General features: G+C 42.0%; 1 protein-coding gene across 3 annotated transcripts in view; it reads right to left on the reverse strand.

Moving 5' to 3' along the window:
- Positions 1-18,664, reverse strand: part of LOC150081700 (uncharacterized) — a 222,580-nt gene that overhangs the window by 182,978 nt on the left and 20,938 nt on the right. For all 3 annotated transcript variants that reach the window (XM_090378816.1, XM_090378814.1, XM_090378815.1), the window contains exon 2: positions 3,780-3,925. In XM_090378816.1, the coding sequence (XP_090234942.1) occupies positions 3,780-3,925 (146 nt within the window). The remainder of the gene's footprint in view (positions 1-3,779; positions 3,926-18,664) is intronic.

Raw genomic sequence — 18,664 nt, forward strand, 5'->3', positions numbered from 1 at the left:
TTTGAACTAGCAATATCAGCGTATTTGAGGATAAAGTTTTAAGTGAATACGTGATATAAGAAGATTGGTCAACTCTTTAAGCATACAATTCAGCGAATATTGCATTGCAACTCTATTGTGATGACCTGAGTTAAGCTTAAATCTTCAGTGAAAGTTGAAAATCCTCAGTTAATGTTCAAATTTGATTTTTTGACAAAATGATCAGCGACAGGTAGCCACAAGCGCCGTCTGTTTCTGACTATTGTCCTAGAGTTGACTATTGACGAAACATACAATTTAGTCTGTTATAAATTACCAAAACTGTTCTTGAATATTTGTATAACAAAACTGTATAATTCGAAACGTTTCAGCCAGGCATCGAGTTATATTACGAGTGATATTAATCAGAATTTAATAAGTTAATTTTTAAATAATAATTAATTAAATTGTAAGTAGAACGTTAACTGTTCAACCGTAGTGTAATGATAAAAGCGTTTCATGTGCGTTTGCATTACTTCGGATATACATGTACTAATCAAATTCAGACTTAAGCGCCCCCAACTATTCCTTGATTCTTTTGACAGAAAATGTGAACGAAGTGATATAAATAAATAAAAACATGTCATTGGGAATGGAAGTTACAGATTAAATAAACTATCTACTTCACTAGAACCTTATTTTTGATCTTTATAACTTTCACGACATTCTGTGGTGATCTTGGATCACAAATATCACAGGCAAGTCGATCACAGAATCCGGCATACTTCCGGGTGAAGTGAAATGACTTACTTTGAATACGATAAAAATATACTAATGTTAAGAGTTAGTAAAGACCACAATAATAACTCTTAACATTTCGAGGGTTTAGTATCAGACAACGTTAACTACAAAATAATTTTGTAGTAAACGTTTTTGTAATTAACCAAGAAAGTTGTGTGACATTTTCTTGGTTTACCGGAAATGTGTTTATAGCCCAAGCTAACTTCTAAACTACTAGAGAAATACATTTCTATGACATGATATGCATTGTTATTTCTATAAAGTTAAACTAAAGTTGTCTCAAAACAAAAATGCAATTTTGTAGTTAACGTTCTCTGACACTAAGCCCTCGATTTATAACACACATTCTCAAATATCTTTTGAATACAGTCGACTTTTCAAAGATTTTTATTACCAGATTAAATCATCACAAGGCAGAAACTTTAAATCTTACTGCAGTACGCCGTGTTACTTCAGCTTGTCATAAACAGTTAGTAAGAACCAACTACTTACGTATTCAATCATGCAATAACCACGTTGTTCTGAACAGGTCAGTTTTGAGTGTCTGCACAGTACCGTGAACTGTGACTTGGTTGGCTCTTTTTGCCTCTACCTCTTATAATTTGGTCCGCAGTAACAACTAGTTTGTATGGAATGTCATCCTTTATGGCGATGAGACATAGGCATTGAAGAAGGAGGATAAAAGAACTGAAGATTTTGATATGTGAATGTAGAGGAAGCTATCTAAGGATGAATTGGAAAAGCTGGGGGCTGTTGTAGAGACATAGACACCGGGTTAGGTGTTGAAGGTTTAGATTCAGGAGTAGATTCTTGTAGAGGTTTCCCAGAGATAATTAGAAATTAAGTATTGAGAAGAGGAGAAGAAAATAGAAACGGAAATAACGAAAATTGTAGTGATAAGCAGGAGACCAAAAGGAAGAGAAGGGGATGATTTGATAGAGGTTGAAAAAAAGGACTGGAGAAGAACGATGGAGACAGGTAAAAATATAGATGCGATTGAGTTTTTGCTGTCATTGGCCTGCCATGAGGTAGAGAACTTATGGTAATAATGAACTGCCTAGAATTTATTGAATCATTCTGAATGTTTAGCTGTTTCTTATACTGTAGAATAGCATAGGCTTCAAAAGCCTTCCAAACAAAAGTAACCTTCATTACCCTATCGTTTCTGTCTTAATAAGATCTGCCTTCCCAACTATCAACCAAGCCATACTACTAGTCTAACATGGGTTTCAAAATAACTCTTCCCCCCGCCCCAAAGAACAGCGACATTTTCTTTACATTTAGTCCCCATCTAATGCCATCTTGGATAGCACAGTGGTTATAATAACTGGCCTTCCATGCTGTGGAAAGGGACTTTTTCGACTCCCATCCAGGTAGGAGGAATTTTTATGGGCGGTGCATTGTTCTGCCTTGTAACTCTGTTTTTTTATCGAGCAAACAAGGCGAGACAAAACTAACAACATAATACACGCAATTTACAGCCATAATATGCAGATGTTTGTTGTTTGTTATTTGGTTTTTAGGAGCATTAGCAACTAAGGCCATATTACTCCGGGGATATGCGGTGATCATTCCCTGACCTTTCTGCATCCTCCGTATTTGGTGGGCACGGGCTCGAAACCCGGTGTAATCAAGAAGCGTGTGCTACGTACTGCTGCTCCTGCCTACCTGGCCACGGAGGCGCCAATATGCAGATGCCTCATAGCCTTAGTTGCTTTGAAGCCAAAATAAACACCCTCCCTAAACACCACCATTCCATGCAAACCAAGTGTCTCCCATCTTATCAACCTTTAATCAGGGTCACTGAGAGACACGGGACATGAAGAAATCACCAACGCCCCACTGGGTAGGCTGTCTTTCGCTGGGATCTCCTCCGCAATGGTGATCCCAGGAAAGCTGACTGTGTTGCTCTCCTTCAATGCTCCAAACCTTAATCCATCCATAGCACCAGCTTAACACTAACTTTAAGTGCTTTCAATAAAAGAAGTATAAATTTGGGTTGCAAAACGAACGTTATAAGTGCGCATTAATGAAGCAGTATTCAATAATGATCTCTTTTTGGTCTCCGAAGGAACTTCCCTCCAAACGCGAGGGTACAGAGTACACCCGTTTCAGGTGACCACGATTCTCTTTCACTTGACTTATAATTATGGCGACGATCTTGTAATTCTGTCTATCTAGTAAACCCTTCTGGTCCTGTTGCTGTCCAGGAGCACACACAGAAATTTTATTTTTCACTTCATTTTCTAAGGATACATTTGCTAAAAATACAACCTATAGAAGTGAAAGTAAAATATAAACAGTTTTATTCTTGTTTACCAGCATGTCCGTGATATTAAAATTTTAGTCGAGAGTTATAGCTCTCGATTAAAAATACTAAAATTTGAATTTTAGTATTTTTAATAAAGTTGGAGATATAAATTCCACCTCCTATCAAAAATTCTAAAATTGGCTTGTTGGCTACCTTTATCGAGTCTGAACTGAATCCTATTTATAGACAAAGAGTGAAGTAATGAATCAGTGATTATGACGATCCTATAGAATTATTGAAGTAGCCGAGTGGTCAGGAGCGAGAGTACATAGCACGCGTTCCTTGAATGGACCGGGGTTCAAGCCCGTGACTACTAAATACGATAAATATTTGTATTGACGATTTATTGTAAACTCTACTGACTTGGTTGTCGTGCCGGAGTATAAACAGATATTTTATTTGAAATTCTAGATTATACTGGAGATTACAATCAACGTTCCACAAATTCTACTAGTGCAAACATTGGCTCATTAACTCAGTTTTTGACCTGAAGATAGGATTCGGTGTAGAATTAAAAAGCATAGCTGCCAGTCCATTTAAAACTTCCTAATTTATTGGGATCTTTTCTTTCTTCTCTATGAAACGATAACCTTAAATTTGCATACATGGGCTCAGTATATTTTTCCATGTAAGAATATTATCTATGCTAATTATTATATAGAGAGTTATAGTAAAGATTGTCTAGTTTCGTCATTAAAGTTAAAGTTACCTAATCACTTTTAAGGTGAGAGTAGAAACTTCCTCAGTAATTGCCATAACTTGATCACATGTTAGTCCCTCACAGCGACGATCATTAACTGCAAAAATTAGGTCTCCTTCACATATACTGTTGCTGGCTTTGCTTTTCCTTCTGATCTAGAAAGATTAATCAAATTATGCAAACGAAAAGTAATTAAATGGAAAATGAAATAAATGAAGAAAGAATAATTACACGGATCAAAACAATCGCAAATTTTAGCAATAATGCATTCTGTAAATGATGTATTATATAAAATATGAACTCATCGACTTTTCAGACGCGTTCGCATATATACGTACTGTATTTGCTATTGTTTTCATCATGCCCGTCCGTCCGTCCGTCTGTCTGTTCGGATGGGCGGACAGACAGACGAACATAGTGAAGACTGATGTGTTAAGTTGGAACTAGTTTTTATTATTAATATTAGTATTTGCCACTATTAATATTAGTATTAATAATGGCAAATTATGTAAGAAAGCAAGCGTATACAGCATCAGCCAAAGGAAAAAAAAAAAGCCAACCCTTTTTCTAGTTCTTGAATTTATTCAAACTATCGACATTCACAACAGTAGATGGGAGTTTATCCAACAGTCAACTAAAATAAATAAACGAATTTTCTGTTTACATTCTGGGACGACCACACCGTCAGGCAGGGGTATTCATAAGATACAGAGATACAAGAAACATCACCTCATTTAGTAGCCACGACTTGAACTCCGGTCACTCAAGGCACGTATACTTATGCACCCTGGAGCTGACCACTCGGCTACAGCGGCCTCTGGCTGAAGTCAAACTTTTGCACATTTATTCTGTAACCATCCTACCTCAATTTAAACTTATTCCACCTCATGTGTGTTGTAGTCTTAGCAAGAGGAAGGATTCCATCAGCATTGAGCTTACTCAATCCATTCAAAACTTAAACACATCAGTAAGATCTCCTCATAGGTGCCTAGTCTCGAGACGCTGCAATTTGCCAAACTGAAGCCTTTCTTGGTAAGATCACCCTTTTATTTCGTTTCACAAATCGCGTTTCCCTTCTCTGTACCCACTCCAGTAGAACTACTTCCTTCCTAAAATAAAGCCTCCAGACCTGTATGCAGTACTCAAGATGTGGTCTTACACAATGGGATAATCACTTCCTTATCGCTGCTGACAAAATTTCTGCATATCATTGAAAAAACGCAACAAGATATCTGGCAGCCTGTCTGCACTGCTGAGAGAACTTCTATCTGACTGTACAATTACTCTCAGGTCCTTTTGATTTCCACTACCCTGAATTAGTATCACAGAGTTGGTACGTTAATCTGGGATTACTGCAACCCACATGAAGTGCCTTGTATTTGTCAATATTCAACCTTAATTGCTACTTCTCATCCCATCGTTTCTGTTACATCTCATATTGTGAACGCCCTCACAACAAGTTGCCTGTAATAGTACTATCTCGAATAAGCAACGCTTCCCCAGTACGGAAGACTAATGTTACTTATTTTCGGCGGATACCACCACCCAGACGGCACCGTTTTGAAGCCTGTTGGCTCCTCATCGGGGAGGGGAAATTACCTCGATGATACATCTCACATTATGAACGAATTAAGAGCACTTCCACCACTCTGAAACAAACTTCAGACTTTGGACCACCGATGGACACAACGAACACAACTGGCCATTGACGACCAGCTGACTGACTACAGGACTTGAACACAAGTGGTGGGGACAACCTACAGCAACTGAAAGACAACTGAGTCCTAACTGGATGCGACCAAACACTGGGACCTAGATGTAGTTGGCCTGTCACGTGCAGGTGACGCATCCTGGCCTCTGCCGAGACTAAGTCCACCACCTGGAGAGTCAAAGTGAACGACTTAGATTGCAGCCTTGCTGCCAACTAGCCAAATGGCGACCCAGATCCGACACCTTTCCGGGCCTGCTTTATCTCCTTTTCCCGGCGGGGGGGGACACCCCTGTCTCCTCCTCTCCCTGCAAAACCCACTTTCCCTCTGGTGTGGCATGGGCATGCCCACTGAATATTTGGGGGCCACTTTTTCTATCGGCCCCTTTCTTATTTTTCTACCCTCCAGCCTTCCTTCTCCCCACCCAAATCTGTCTACCTTCACAGCGCACAGCTCCACATGTCAAAATTGTAACTACACCAAAATTGCTTGCTCGACCCTTTTCGGTCAAAAATAAAACTCATCCAGCGTACAATCCATTCTCGCTCTTAAGACAAATCTCTATGACCAAACAAAGCACCAACAGCGATTAAAGCAATGTCTTTTTTTTATTTTTTTTATAGGTCCTAGCCATTGAAATCTGAGGAAAGTAGGTGGCAGGACCTGCCAGAGTACTGATTCTTTACTGGTAACACCTGGCTAGCCTCCACGTGGCGCGGTATGGGCAACGTCGGGTCCCATCAGGGGCCAGATGGCCAATAAGCCAGATGAACAATGGGCACAACAGACTACACTATACACGATCCACACACTTTAAATCTCTGGCTTGACAGGGTTCTGCCACTCGATACAGAGAACACCGCGGAGATGGGAGAAATCCCAGGAGCCGCAAGACCCTCAACATACCAAATACCAAATACCAAAAATTATGAACGCCCTCACATGCCTAATTTGTCTAGATATTGCTACAGTAATATACCCTGATTGCTATCATTAACCACTTTGCCTACGTTGATATCATCTGCAAACTTAGACGTTAAGGCCGATGTGCCTTCATCAGTATCATTAATAAATATAGCAAACAACAATGGACCCACCACTGAACCCTGGAGGGACTCTGCTAATTACATTAGTCCAAGGAAAGCAGTGCTCACTAATAATTCTTTGTCTGTTGATTCACTCTCTGTCTTCTCCCACTCAACCATCCCTTTATTCAAAGCAGTAACTTGTCCTTAAATACTAGAACCATCAAAGGTATGACCCTCCTCCGAACTGCAGATTTGTTTATTTTCTTTCCAAAAAACAAAATGATTTTTTAAATGAATTTTCTCATTTCCATAAGCCTCATATAATTTTGGGTTTATCCAGGAGTCAAAATGAAAATTTTACGAAACGGTATCCGGTAACTCGTTAATAAACTATCTTTTTAATCATCGTTAATAAACTATCTTTTTAATCATACCAATCACATCATAAACCGGAATGGCGTTCGGGTGTGCTCTGGTCCATTCTCACACCTGGGTTTATCTTCATTCACTGGCGATAAACAATTAAATGAAAGTAAATTTCTCGTAGTCTGAGGCTTTCAGCCGTAGACCCTTTTTAATACTTGACTATCGCACACCGTCTGGCATCTCCCATATTCTGAAGTAAAACTTCGTAACTGGGTTGTTACTCATTGTATCATCGGGGTACCTTCCCCCTCCCCGATGAGGAGCCAACAGACTTCGAAACGATGCCGGAACATTTTCGGTGGTGGTATCCACCGAAAATGAGTAACATTAGTCTTCCGTACTGGGGAAGCGTTGCTTATTCGAGGTAGTACCATTACAGGCAACTTGTTGTGAGGGCGTTCACAATATGAGATGTAACAGAAACGATGCCATTTCATCTACTTCGGTTATTTACTACGAATAAATGATGCTTTGCGCTAACCTGCTCTTCTATGAAATTCTTTTTTACGTCAGTATGTTGTTGTTGTTATAGAGGTTTAATGGCACATAACCTGCTATGGCTGTAATGTGCCTAGGGCAATATATTTTCCTTCACGATATGTCGAGTTTATGATATTAACTTAAATTAAATTATTTAATTTTTAAATAAGTGATTCGGTAATTGATGTGTTTTCCCAAATGACTAACAGAATTGTAAATTAGGCACTATAAGCTCACAACTCCAGACTTACCCGGAAGTTTGGAGTTGTTTCCTTACCCTTTGCGTTTCCCCAAATGATTTAACAGAATTGTAAATTAGGCACTTAAGCTCACAACTCCAAACTTCCTTACATTTCGAGGGTACAACTCTAAAACAGTGTTCTCTGGGCACTAAAACGGTGTTCTCTAGGAGGTTTCGGATCAGCTAGTGTATAATCTTGCTACCTCTACTCTGCCAGATAGTGACTGGAGGGAGTCCGAGTAGTGTGTAAACAAGGGCACGTTATGTTGAGGATGTGGGTATATTCTTACCATGTGTACAGCATATTCAAAAATTTCATTACTTCATAGAGCATGTCCCCCACTTTTTCTTACTATTGAATACACCATGAATTGTCAAACTAATAGAGTAAGCTTATCTGCGAAAAGATCTAACCCTCCCAAACACTTCCTATTTTATTTCACAAATATACGTGGTCTCAATTCTAATCTCAACGATGTCCATTTCCACTTGCAGTCTGCCAAATCCCATGTAATTTTTCTGACAGAATCTCAGTTATCGATTGATTCACCACTTCTCATCTCAGTTGCCCAAATTATTCGCTGTATGATTCCTTTCGCCTCAAAGGTGGTGCTTGTGCATACACCGATGAGCCAAACATTATGACCAGCGAGTCGTTATGCAAATCGACGCAACTGCAAGTGAACTACGGCGCATGCGCAGGTCGGGACACGGTATAAAAAATCCGTTAATCAGTGTTACCCTTGTTCTTCAGATGGGAAAGGCAGCGGACTTAAGCGAGTTTGACAAAGGCCAAATTGTAATGGCCAGACGACTGGGTCAGAGCATATCCGAAACGGCACGGCTGGAGGGATACTCACATTCAGCCGTGGTTAGATCCTACAGAAAGTTGTCCGAGGAGGGGAACCCACGAACCGCCGGCGAGGCGTTGGACGACCACGGCTCATCGATGCTCGAGGTGAGTGAAGACTCTCCCGGATGGTACGTGGCAACAGAAGGGCGAATCTGGCGCAACTCGCCGGTAATTGGAATGCTGGTGATGGGAGTAATATGTCACAACACACAGTACATCGAACCTTACTGAAAAAGGGGCTGCATAACCGCAGGTCGCTCCGAATGCCCATGCTAACCACGATTCACCGGCGACAGCTCATACAATGGGCACGCGAGCATCGAAACTGGACCTTGAGTGATTGGAAGAAGGTCGTCTGGTCCATTGAATACGTCGCCTATTGCACAATGTGGACGGCCGGGTACGTGTGCGTCGTTTATCTGGGGAAGTGATGGCGCCTGGATGCACTGTTAAACGAAAACAAGCCGGTGGCATCATGCTTTGGGCGATGTTCTCCTGGGTTAACCTAGGTCCAGTCACCCATGTGCCGTGCACTCTGATGTATCGGATACCATGATCGCTGCTGCCCCTATAACTTGCACTTCTGAGAAGAAATTTGTATATTGCTTCTTCTGATATCTGCATGTTCAAGTTGGTTTTCCATTGGATCGTCAGTCGGAAAAAGCTCATCAATTATGTCACTGATCGAATCGTGCCAGTTTCGAAAAACATACACCTCAGATGTTTTTGGCTCGGTACAGTTCGCGAATAGGAAACCAAAACCTGGCACGATTCGATCAGTGCTATAATTGATGAACTTTTTCCCCACAGACGATCCAATGGAAGACCAACCTGAACATGCAGATATCAGAAGAAATTCACTCTACTCATCAACCTCACCTGATGAACCTTTTACATTCCAAGAACTGGAGACAGCAGTGAACAGAATCAACCTGAATAAATGCCCTGCATTGACCTTATTGGGTATGCATTCATACAAAGGGTGTTCAAACTAAAACCAGAGCACCTACTTCTCTTTTTTAACCGCTGCCTTAGAGAATCTTTCTTCCCTGAGCCCTGGAAAGTTGCTCTTCTCTAACTCATTCCGAAGCCTAACAAACCACCAACAGAACCTTGGGAACTCCGCCCCATTGCTCTCTTACCCAACCTTGGTAAAATTCTGGAACGACTCATAGCGATAAAAATTGTAAGCATATTTCAAGACAAAGGATTTATCTCTCCTTCGCAATATGAATTCACACAAGGTCGCTCCTGTGAGGATGCATTCTCAGAAATAATACTCCATCTGAAAACCGCCAAGGCCAAGTGCGAACTGGCCGTCTTTATAGACTTTGAGGGTGCCTTTGACTGGGTATGGTGGGAGAGCGTTCTAGAGTGGCTGATTTCTGCTGATTGCCCACCACAACTCTACTGGTTAATCAGGAACTACTTCACCGACAGAACCGTTACAGTACAGGCAAGACATAGGCAACTACACGACCAATGTACAGAGGATGTCCACAGGGCTCCATATTGGGCTCCTTAATCTGGAACCTAGTTCTTCAGGACTGGTTTCGTCCCAGCTTCGACAGTACCAAAATCATTGCATTCGCAGACGATCTCACCATCATCTTCTCGGGCCGCTCTCGGCGAGCCCTTGAGACCACTGCAAACCGCGTTCTTGACAACCTTGCCGACTGGACTCAAACCAATAAGCTCCGAATCAATTCAACAAAAACCAATATGATGACCTTTAGAGCCAAACTCGACCTTCGAAGGCCTCCTCAGATTAAAATCCAAGGCACGTAGTTACCTCTTGTGACCCAAACCCGAGTGCTAGGGAGTCTTCATTGACCATAATCGTCATTGACCATAATCATTGATCATAATCTCCCTCATCTTCAGAATCTCAACATAAAAGTAAGAAACTTCTCAGCCTCAATAGTCAGGACCTCCAGGAGTGACTGGGGTTCTCCAAGCCCAAAATACTTCTTTACTACAAGGCGGTGTTCCTCCCCATAGTCACGTTCGCTGTAGGGGCGAGGTTTCAGCAGGCAATTAAGTGTAAAATTAAAGAGGAGCTGAACTTTGTCCAACGGGGACTACTCCTGGCCACCCATCGGATCTGCAGAACGGTCTCCACAGCGGCAACACAAGTCATTGCAGGGGTTACTCCACTGGACCTCTTTGCAGTTTAAATGGGACTATGCTAAAGAATACGGAGAGGATTCCTGCAGATATCCTAGGCATCCACCTTAACTTAGACGCGGACGTAAAAACGGAGAAGCTGTGCTGCTATAATGAGCTAGTTCATATATGGCAGTCGCGATGGGACACAACTAACAAGAGACTATCACGAAAAACTTCATACCGGATGTTACCTTTGCAAAATCTGTTACGAAATGGTTTACTCTCATGATGGAAAGTGAAAGTGAAAGTGAAAGTGTATTGATGTCTAACGGCACCAGGGATTTCCCCCATCTCCGCGTTGCTTTCATTGTGGGTGTACCAGTTCACTGGGAAATGCCAGAGATTTAAAAGTGTGTGGAGTTTGTATCTGTGTGATGTCGTGTATCGTTGTTCATCTGGTCGTTTAGCCGTTGGACCCCTGCTGAGGCCCAACGTTGCCCCACTTTCGCCACGTGGAGGCAGAGCAGGAACCCAGTAGACTCATTTACTCTGGCAGGTCCTGCCGCGTACTTTCCTGAAATTTCTGCAGCTAGGACCTATAAAAAAAAAAAATTAACTAATCGATTGCGCGAGGGTGGTGTTACTTCAATTTGAAAAGGCCAAAATATGGGCGAAAGGTGATTTGACATGCTTAAATTTAGGTGTGTGGGGTTTTCGCTAGCGTACAGATGGAGAGGGGAGGGAGACTAAAGACTGGGGGGGAGTAAGGCAGAAGTATCGGGCCAATAGAGAAGGTGGCCCCAGGTTTCAGTGGGGCAGGTCCATGCACCACTAGAGAGGAAAAGTGGGGGTGGCGAGGAGGGGAGGAGACGAGGGAAAAAAAGAAAAACCCATCCCCCCCAGGGAAATGTAATTCAAAGATGAAGGGGGCTAGGGTGCCCTCTTCAGGTCACCATATGGCATTTGGCAATTAAGCTGCACTTTGTTTTGTCGTTTCTAGTTGCATCATTTATGGGGCTAGCCCCGTCCTTGTGTTTTCTTATTCCTGCTTTGGGTGTCTTCTTTGGAGAGATTGGTTCCTTATTTGTCTTAGCTGGTGGCAAATCACTGTCAGCCAGGCGCTGCGTCCACCATCGTTGTTTGGCTGGGTCGGGTTATCTCGATTTGTCTTTGAGTGCTCAGGAGGATTGATCATTGTAGTTGAGAGTCATACTTGGGATGTCTTGTCCTTGTGTGGTTTTGCTTACAACATTCTCTTCAGTGGATCTTCTCGTCAGTTCCTGATCGCATTTCGAGTTCTTCTTCTTGTGAAGAGGTCCCAGGCAAATCTGGACAGGATTTGGTATTCGTCCCTTGGATCCAATAGGTAATGTTTTGCCATTGGGGTATGAATCTTATTCTCGTTATGAAGATTCCCCACAGGTCCTCGTATATGGGGCAATGGTACATCAGATGCTCCCAGCTTTCTCTTTCTCCACAAGGACAGTTTGGATCTTGGAGTATACCCAGAATGGCGAGTTTGTCATTAAAGGGCCCGTGGCCAGTCAGCATGAAAGTTGTGTAGAGGCCCGGTTGGAGCCACGCAGGTTACTTCGGGTAGGAAAATGAAAGACACCTTGGTGATATACAGAAATTTTGCTAGCAGGGAAAAGCAAGTGATTGTCCCTCTGTATAAGGCAATGGTCAGGCCACGCCGTGAGTACCGCGTACAGGTCTGGAGGCCTCATTTTAGGAAGGATGTTCAGTTGCTTGAGCGTGTACAGAGAAGGGCAACAAGATTGGTGAGAGGAACGAAGATGTCCTCTTACCGAAAGAGGCATAAGTTCTGCAAATTACAGCGGCTGAAGACTAGGCACCTGTGAGGTGATCTGATTGAGGTGTATAGGGCCTTGAATAGGTTGAATTCTGATGGGATTCTTCCGCTTGCTCAGATTATGAACCTGAGGGGACATAAATCAAATTGAGGAATGACAGTTGTAAAATAGATGTGCGGAAATTTCCATTTATCCAGTGGGTAGTTAATTGCAGGAACAAACTTCCATCTGTCGTTGTGGAAGCTGATAAATATATTCAAGGAGGAACTGGACAAACATTTAAAGGGAATGGTTGTGTGAAATTGTTTTTTTTTTTTTTTTTTTTTGGCTGATGCTAGATAAGCTCATACGCTTGCTTTCTTGCATCACATGCCTCTATTACTACTACTACTTCTACTATTGCTACTACTACTACATGCAGACGGACAGACAAATAAACACGGACATGGTGAAGACACACATATATATATATATATATATAAACTGTGCTGCCACTTTATTCGGTACACCCCTGCTGTGCACACAACTAGTTTGTCCCTCAACGCTGCAAGTCATATGACCACAGTTGTGGATATAAATGCAGCAGAACAACCTTTCTAGTATCAGTTAAGCGTACAAACCATAGCAAGAATGGGGAAAAGGAGTGATCTATTAGATCAGACTTCGAACGTGGCATGGTAGTACGTGCAAGATGTCCTGGACAAAGTATCTCTGAAACTGCAGTTCTCCTGACCTTTTCACGCACCACAGTTTCAAGGGTGTATCAAGAATGGTGCAACGAACAGAAAACATCCTCTCAATGGCACTCCTGTGGAAGAAAATCGCTTGGTGATGAGAGAGGTCAGAGGAGGATGGCTAGAATTGTGTAAGCAAACAGACGGGCCACAATGTCTCACAATCACGTCAGAATACAACCTTGGAGCGCAGAACAAAATGTCGCAACGGACCACTAGTCTCACTTTGTCGTGAATGGGCTACAACAGTCGACGGCCGCATCGCGTACATTTGTTATTAATGAAGAACAAGAGAGCACGCCTCCTGTGGGCACAGCAACACCAACACTGGACTATCGAGGATTGGAAAACAGTTGCTTGGTCTGACGAGTCGAAGTTCCTGGTGCATCATGTTGATGGAAGGCTCAGAAAATGGCGAGAACAACATGATTCCATGGATCCGTCATGTCTGACGACTACTGTGCAAGTTGGTGGAGGAGTATTATGGTGTTGGGAATGTTTTCTTAGCACACGTTGGGTCCATTGATACCCATAGATTCACGTCTCAATGCCACATCGTACCTAAAAATCGTTGCTGACCAAGTGCATCCGTTCAGTTTGACAGTTTATCCTCAGTCAGATGGTTACTTCCAGCAGGATAATGCACCGGTGCACAAAGCCTGAATCACAATGGAATGGTTCCAGGAACATTACAATGACTTTTCTTTCCTGCAGTGGCCCGCTCAGTCCGTGGACCTCAATCCTATTGAACACCTTTGGGATGAGCTGGAAAGGGCTGTTTGCTGCAGGCCTGCACCTCCGTCGAATCTCAAGTAACTGCGTGACACACTCATGTCTGCATGGTACTCCATTCCTGCACAACGTTTTCAGCATCTTGTTCAATCCGTGCCTAGACGAATTCAGGCTGTTTTGAAGGCTAAAGGAGACTTAACAGGCTACTAGGTAGGTGTACCTAATAAAGTGGCAGCACACTATATATATACAGGGTGATTCACTACCAGTGCGATAAACTTGCAGGAGGTGTAGGGGGCACAAAGACGAATCGGAATCACATAGCATTACAGGGTCCAAAATGCCTTTGTCATGCGGTAGAGGACGTTGAACGGGAGGTCGCGTGAACAGCGATCCCGCTGGAAGTCAGCATTTGCGAACCGTTTCTGTTGAAGAAACCAAGTAGCAAAAGTCCTCCAGAGTGGATAGTCTACAGGCTCCAATGATTGGACGCGTTGCAGGCAGATGGTATGAACTCATTTGGTTTTGTTGACAGTCTCCTCCATACAGAGGATTGGGAAATACCCAATCGTTGGCCTATCGCTCGAGTACTCGTACTCGGATTGCCTTCTGCAAGACGTAGGACATTCTCATTGTCTGGCGTCCTCGTCGTTCGCTCTCGTTTCATGGTACCTCTCGTGAAACAACCAGGGGCACTTGCTTCTGAATCTGAAGTCTTCAGTCTCACGTAACCTTCTGTGCACACATGTGAAAATCGTATGATGAGGAACATGCCTGTGCGAGAAACGTTCTTGGTACAAGCGCAGAGAGGCACGCCCGTTACAGTCCGCAGCTCCATACGCGAGGTGCATGTCGTCCAGTTCAACGTTTGAATACTCGTCCATCCTACAGCCTCGGGAACCGGTTCGCAAATGCTGACTTCCAGCGGGATCGCTGTTCACGCGACCTCCCGTTCAACGTCCTCTACCGCATGACGAAGGCATTTCGGACCCTGCAATGCTATGTGATTCCGATTCGTCTTTGTGCCCCCTACACCTCCTACAAGTTTGTCGCACTGGTAGTGAATCACCCTGTATATACAGGGTGTTTCAGTTAAACGTTTCAAAACTTCTAAGAGGGGTAGGGTACATCCTGACAACTCGAAATCATATAGCAATGTGGGGTCGGAAATGCTTTCCTGAAGCGGTGTTGTACACAGAAGCACCATAAAAAGAAAAGAGACCGTAAGTGAGAAATCGTTTTAATAATACATGAAAAGAAGCAAAAGGTACATGGATTAAAGTAAGTGTTCGAAGTTTCTTCAACCTCGTATTGCTTTCGCACAGTGGTACCTTGGAAAATGTGCTACAAATCCCCTTTTTCCTGCTGAAGTGTTGTTTTCCGATGAGGCATCCTTCACAAGGGAAGGAATTTTCAACACGCATAACGACCATATCTGGGCGGTCGAGAACCCGCATGCAATACGACGTCGTGCAGCACAGATTCGATTTTCGGTCAATGTATGGGCCGGTATTATGGGAGATCACCTCATCGGACCTTACCTGTTACCGTGTCGTCTAACCGGACCTGTCTACTTGATCTTTCTGCAGCAAGTATTGCCACAACTTTTGAGAGATGAACAGATTTCTGCATCGACGCAACAGACAATGTGGTTCCAACACGATGGAGCCCCTGCCCATTATAGCGGAGATGTTCGTAGCTACCTGGATGTCACATTTGGTCAACAGTGGATCGGACGTGGTGGTCCCGTGCGTTGGCCTGCTCGGTCACCCGACCTATCATGTCTTGATTTTTATTTCTGGGGTCATATGAAATCACTAGTTTACGACACCCCTGTTGACAATGCTGAGGAGCTGGTTGCAAGAATCGCAGTAGCTGCCGAAGAAATTCGAAATTCGCCTGGAGTATTCCAGAATGTTCGGATGTCCATGCGTCGGAGATGTGAGGCGTGCATTGTAGCCCGTGGAAGAAACTTCGAACACTTACTTTAATCCGTGTACCTTTTGCTTCTTTTCGTGTATTATTAAAACGATTTCTCACTTACGGTCTCTTTTCTTTTTATGATGCTTCTGTGTACAACACCGCTTCAGGAAAGCATTTCCGACCCCACATTGCTATATGATTTCGAGTTGTCAGGATGTACCCTACCCCTCTTAGAAGTTCTGAAATGTTTAACTGAAACACCCTGTATATATCTAGAAATTCCGACTTACGTAAGGGAATTCTACGGAGCCTTACGTAAGTCGGAACTACGGAACTTTTCGAGGAACGCTACGTAATTAAGTCGGAATGAATTTCCCTAAATACTTATGCAGCACTCGCAACCGTGAGCTGAATTTGATTGAAGCAAAAAAGAAATGTTCGACGAACATGTAAATAGAATTTTGTTAAATTTTTTTATATCATGCGTAGGAAAAATTACAAAAGTGTCCAAAATTACAAAAATTTCAAAATTATAAAATTACAAAAAAGGAGAGGAGATAGGCATACCGTCAGCAAGTTTTTCCTTTCAGCATCGTTGCCAGAATTAACTCTCCAGTTGATAAGCATGCCGCTGCGGAAGTTGAGGGCTATGGAGATTTAAAAGGGGTTTTTTCCAACACATCACAAAATTTCTCTGCAGCTGCAGAATCGGCACTGGCCACTTCACTGCATATTTTAATGTTTTGTAAACCAGCGCGATGCTTGAACCTATTAAACCACCAGTTGCTTGTCACGAACTTGGCTTGGGGTTCTCCGTACTTATCTTTAATATCTTCATAAATACTTCTTGCTTATGCTTGAATGGCCATTGGACTCAGGGGCACTTGCTTCTGAATCTGAATTTCCATCCATATTATTAACAGTTGTTCCATCTTCGATAGACCACCTGAACGCTGTTGTGTGATCACTGTTGATCTTAAGTGTGTTGATCCTTTGACATGTTCCTTTATACGTGCACTGTCCTTTAAAATAGTATTCACTGTTGAAGCAGCGAGACCTAATTCCCTTGCAATAGATGACAAACTTTGTCCTGCTTCGTACTTAATCATTTTCATCTTCATTTCTAAATCGATTTTGTTTCGTTTCCTAGCTCTGCCAGCACTTGCACTTTCCGTTGGTCCCTTTCCCTTCACCATTGTAATAATTAAAGAGGAATGAAGAGAAGATTCTGAAAATTTATTTGTGTTTTTTATATGATTGAAGATTTCAGTGGAGGGGAACTCATTTCACCATAATACCATAACGTAAAAACCTACAGAATTCTTATCGGTATTATCGCAAATGCAATAAGGTCGAGTTTACTACCCGATGACGCTAACAGAAAAGCCCAATAAACTGGAAAGTGCAAGTTGTTTTCATTGTTTTATGGTAGTGACCTCCAGAAATGTGTTTTAGAAAAATATCACAAAGGCGTTCAAAATTTATTCTTATAACGGAACATATGATTAAAGTGTAGTGAGTTTCGATTATAAAAAGGATCATGTAGAGAGATAAATAGCTTAGTTCTGTAGCGAAAATTTCAACTTCCGAGGTCTTGGAATGAATTACTAAAAAAAAAAAAAAAAAAAAAAAATGTGTAATTGGGTTCACATTACGATATTTCCACGATACCTCCCTTTATTCCTACGGAATGCAAAAAACATTTCCACGATTTTTTTAAGTTTGCACCGGCCGGCAAAAACTTAAGTAAAGTCGAATTTCCGCAATTCGAGTATACGTAAGCCGGGGTGCATATACGTATATATATATATTTTACCTATTTAGTTTCTCCTATAAAATGCAATTGATCATTTTTAGGACATCCAGCTGACAGTTGCTGTCAGTTGTAAATAGACTTCTCTAGTTTCTTATTTCTGGGAAAAGAGGAAGTAGTCATTAGTGCAGTATGCGGGTTTTTCTTTTTTATGTGATATCTTGTATTATGAAATAACTGTTTTGTAGTTGTTGCAGTTATTCCCTTCAGGCGCGATTTCGACTTCCGGACTGATGAAGAACTTTAGAAGTGGGAGAGCAAAATTTGAATTGGTGACAAAATTCTATTTTTAGACAACGCTGTTGTCGAACTCATTCGTCTTAATCAAATAGAGGCCTATATTACACGGTTGAATGATCTCACTACTTGCTAATCGTGCAGCGTATAAGTGAGAGTGCATTTGCAGCAGGGTTGCAGTTATAAAAAAAGAAAAGCAGAGGCTGTAAAAGTAAAAGAAGTAAAAAAAAAATCATGTATGTAAAATAAAACACCCACGCCAATGGTAATTGATGAAAAAGCAAGGATATACGCTATTTGTTCTTTAAAAAACAAGAAATAGCAGAGATATATACCATATACTGCTGCCCTCGGTAGTAGCACTGTCTTTAATTTTAGTTTTACTGGGAGTGTTTTATACCACTTCCGTTCCACGTTATTATTAGTTCTATACTTTTCATGCGCTCTATCTTTTGGGACGTATTTCGACTGGCAAAATCAATGGGGGAGAGGCTTCCTTAACAGGTATCCCAAGGGAAATCCTTCGAATAATTTCCTGGAGAAGGCCCCGAGTGCCAAGCGATTTTCTCAGCGATTTATAGAGTCCTCTTATTAAAGAAAAAGTTATATTTGTTTTCTTTTCTTTTTTTTTTTTTTTTTTTTTATGAAAACCCCAAACACGAGAGGTAATAGAACCCATACTACTTGGTACCGTGCTTGGGTTGGAGGATGAGAAGACGAAATAGGATATTTGTTGACATTAGATTTGAACTTCTGTAGACTATAATTTTCAGGAAAAACGTATGAAGGAAGGCT

This window comes from Mastigoproctus giganteus, chromosome 8 (assembly GCF_048544385.1).
Source record: "Mastigoproctus giganteus isolate SK-2022 chromosome 8, ASM4854438v1, whole genome shotgun sequence".
Lineage (NCBI taxonomy): Eukaryota > Metazoa > Arthropoda > Arachnida > Uropygi > Thelyphonidae > Mastigoproctus > Mastigoproctus giganteus.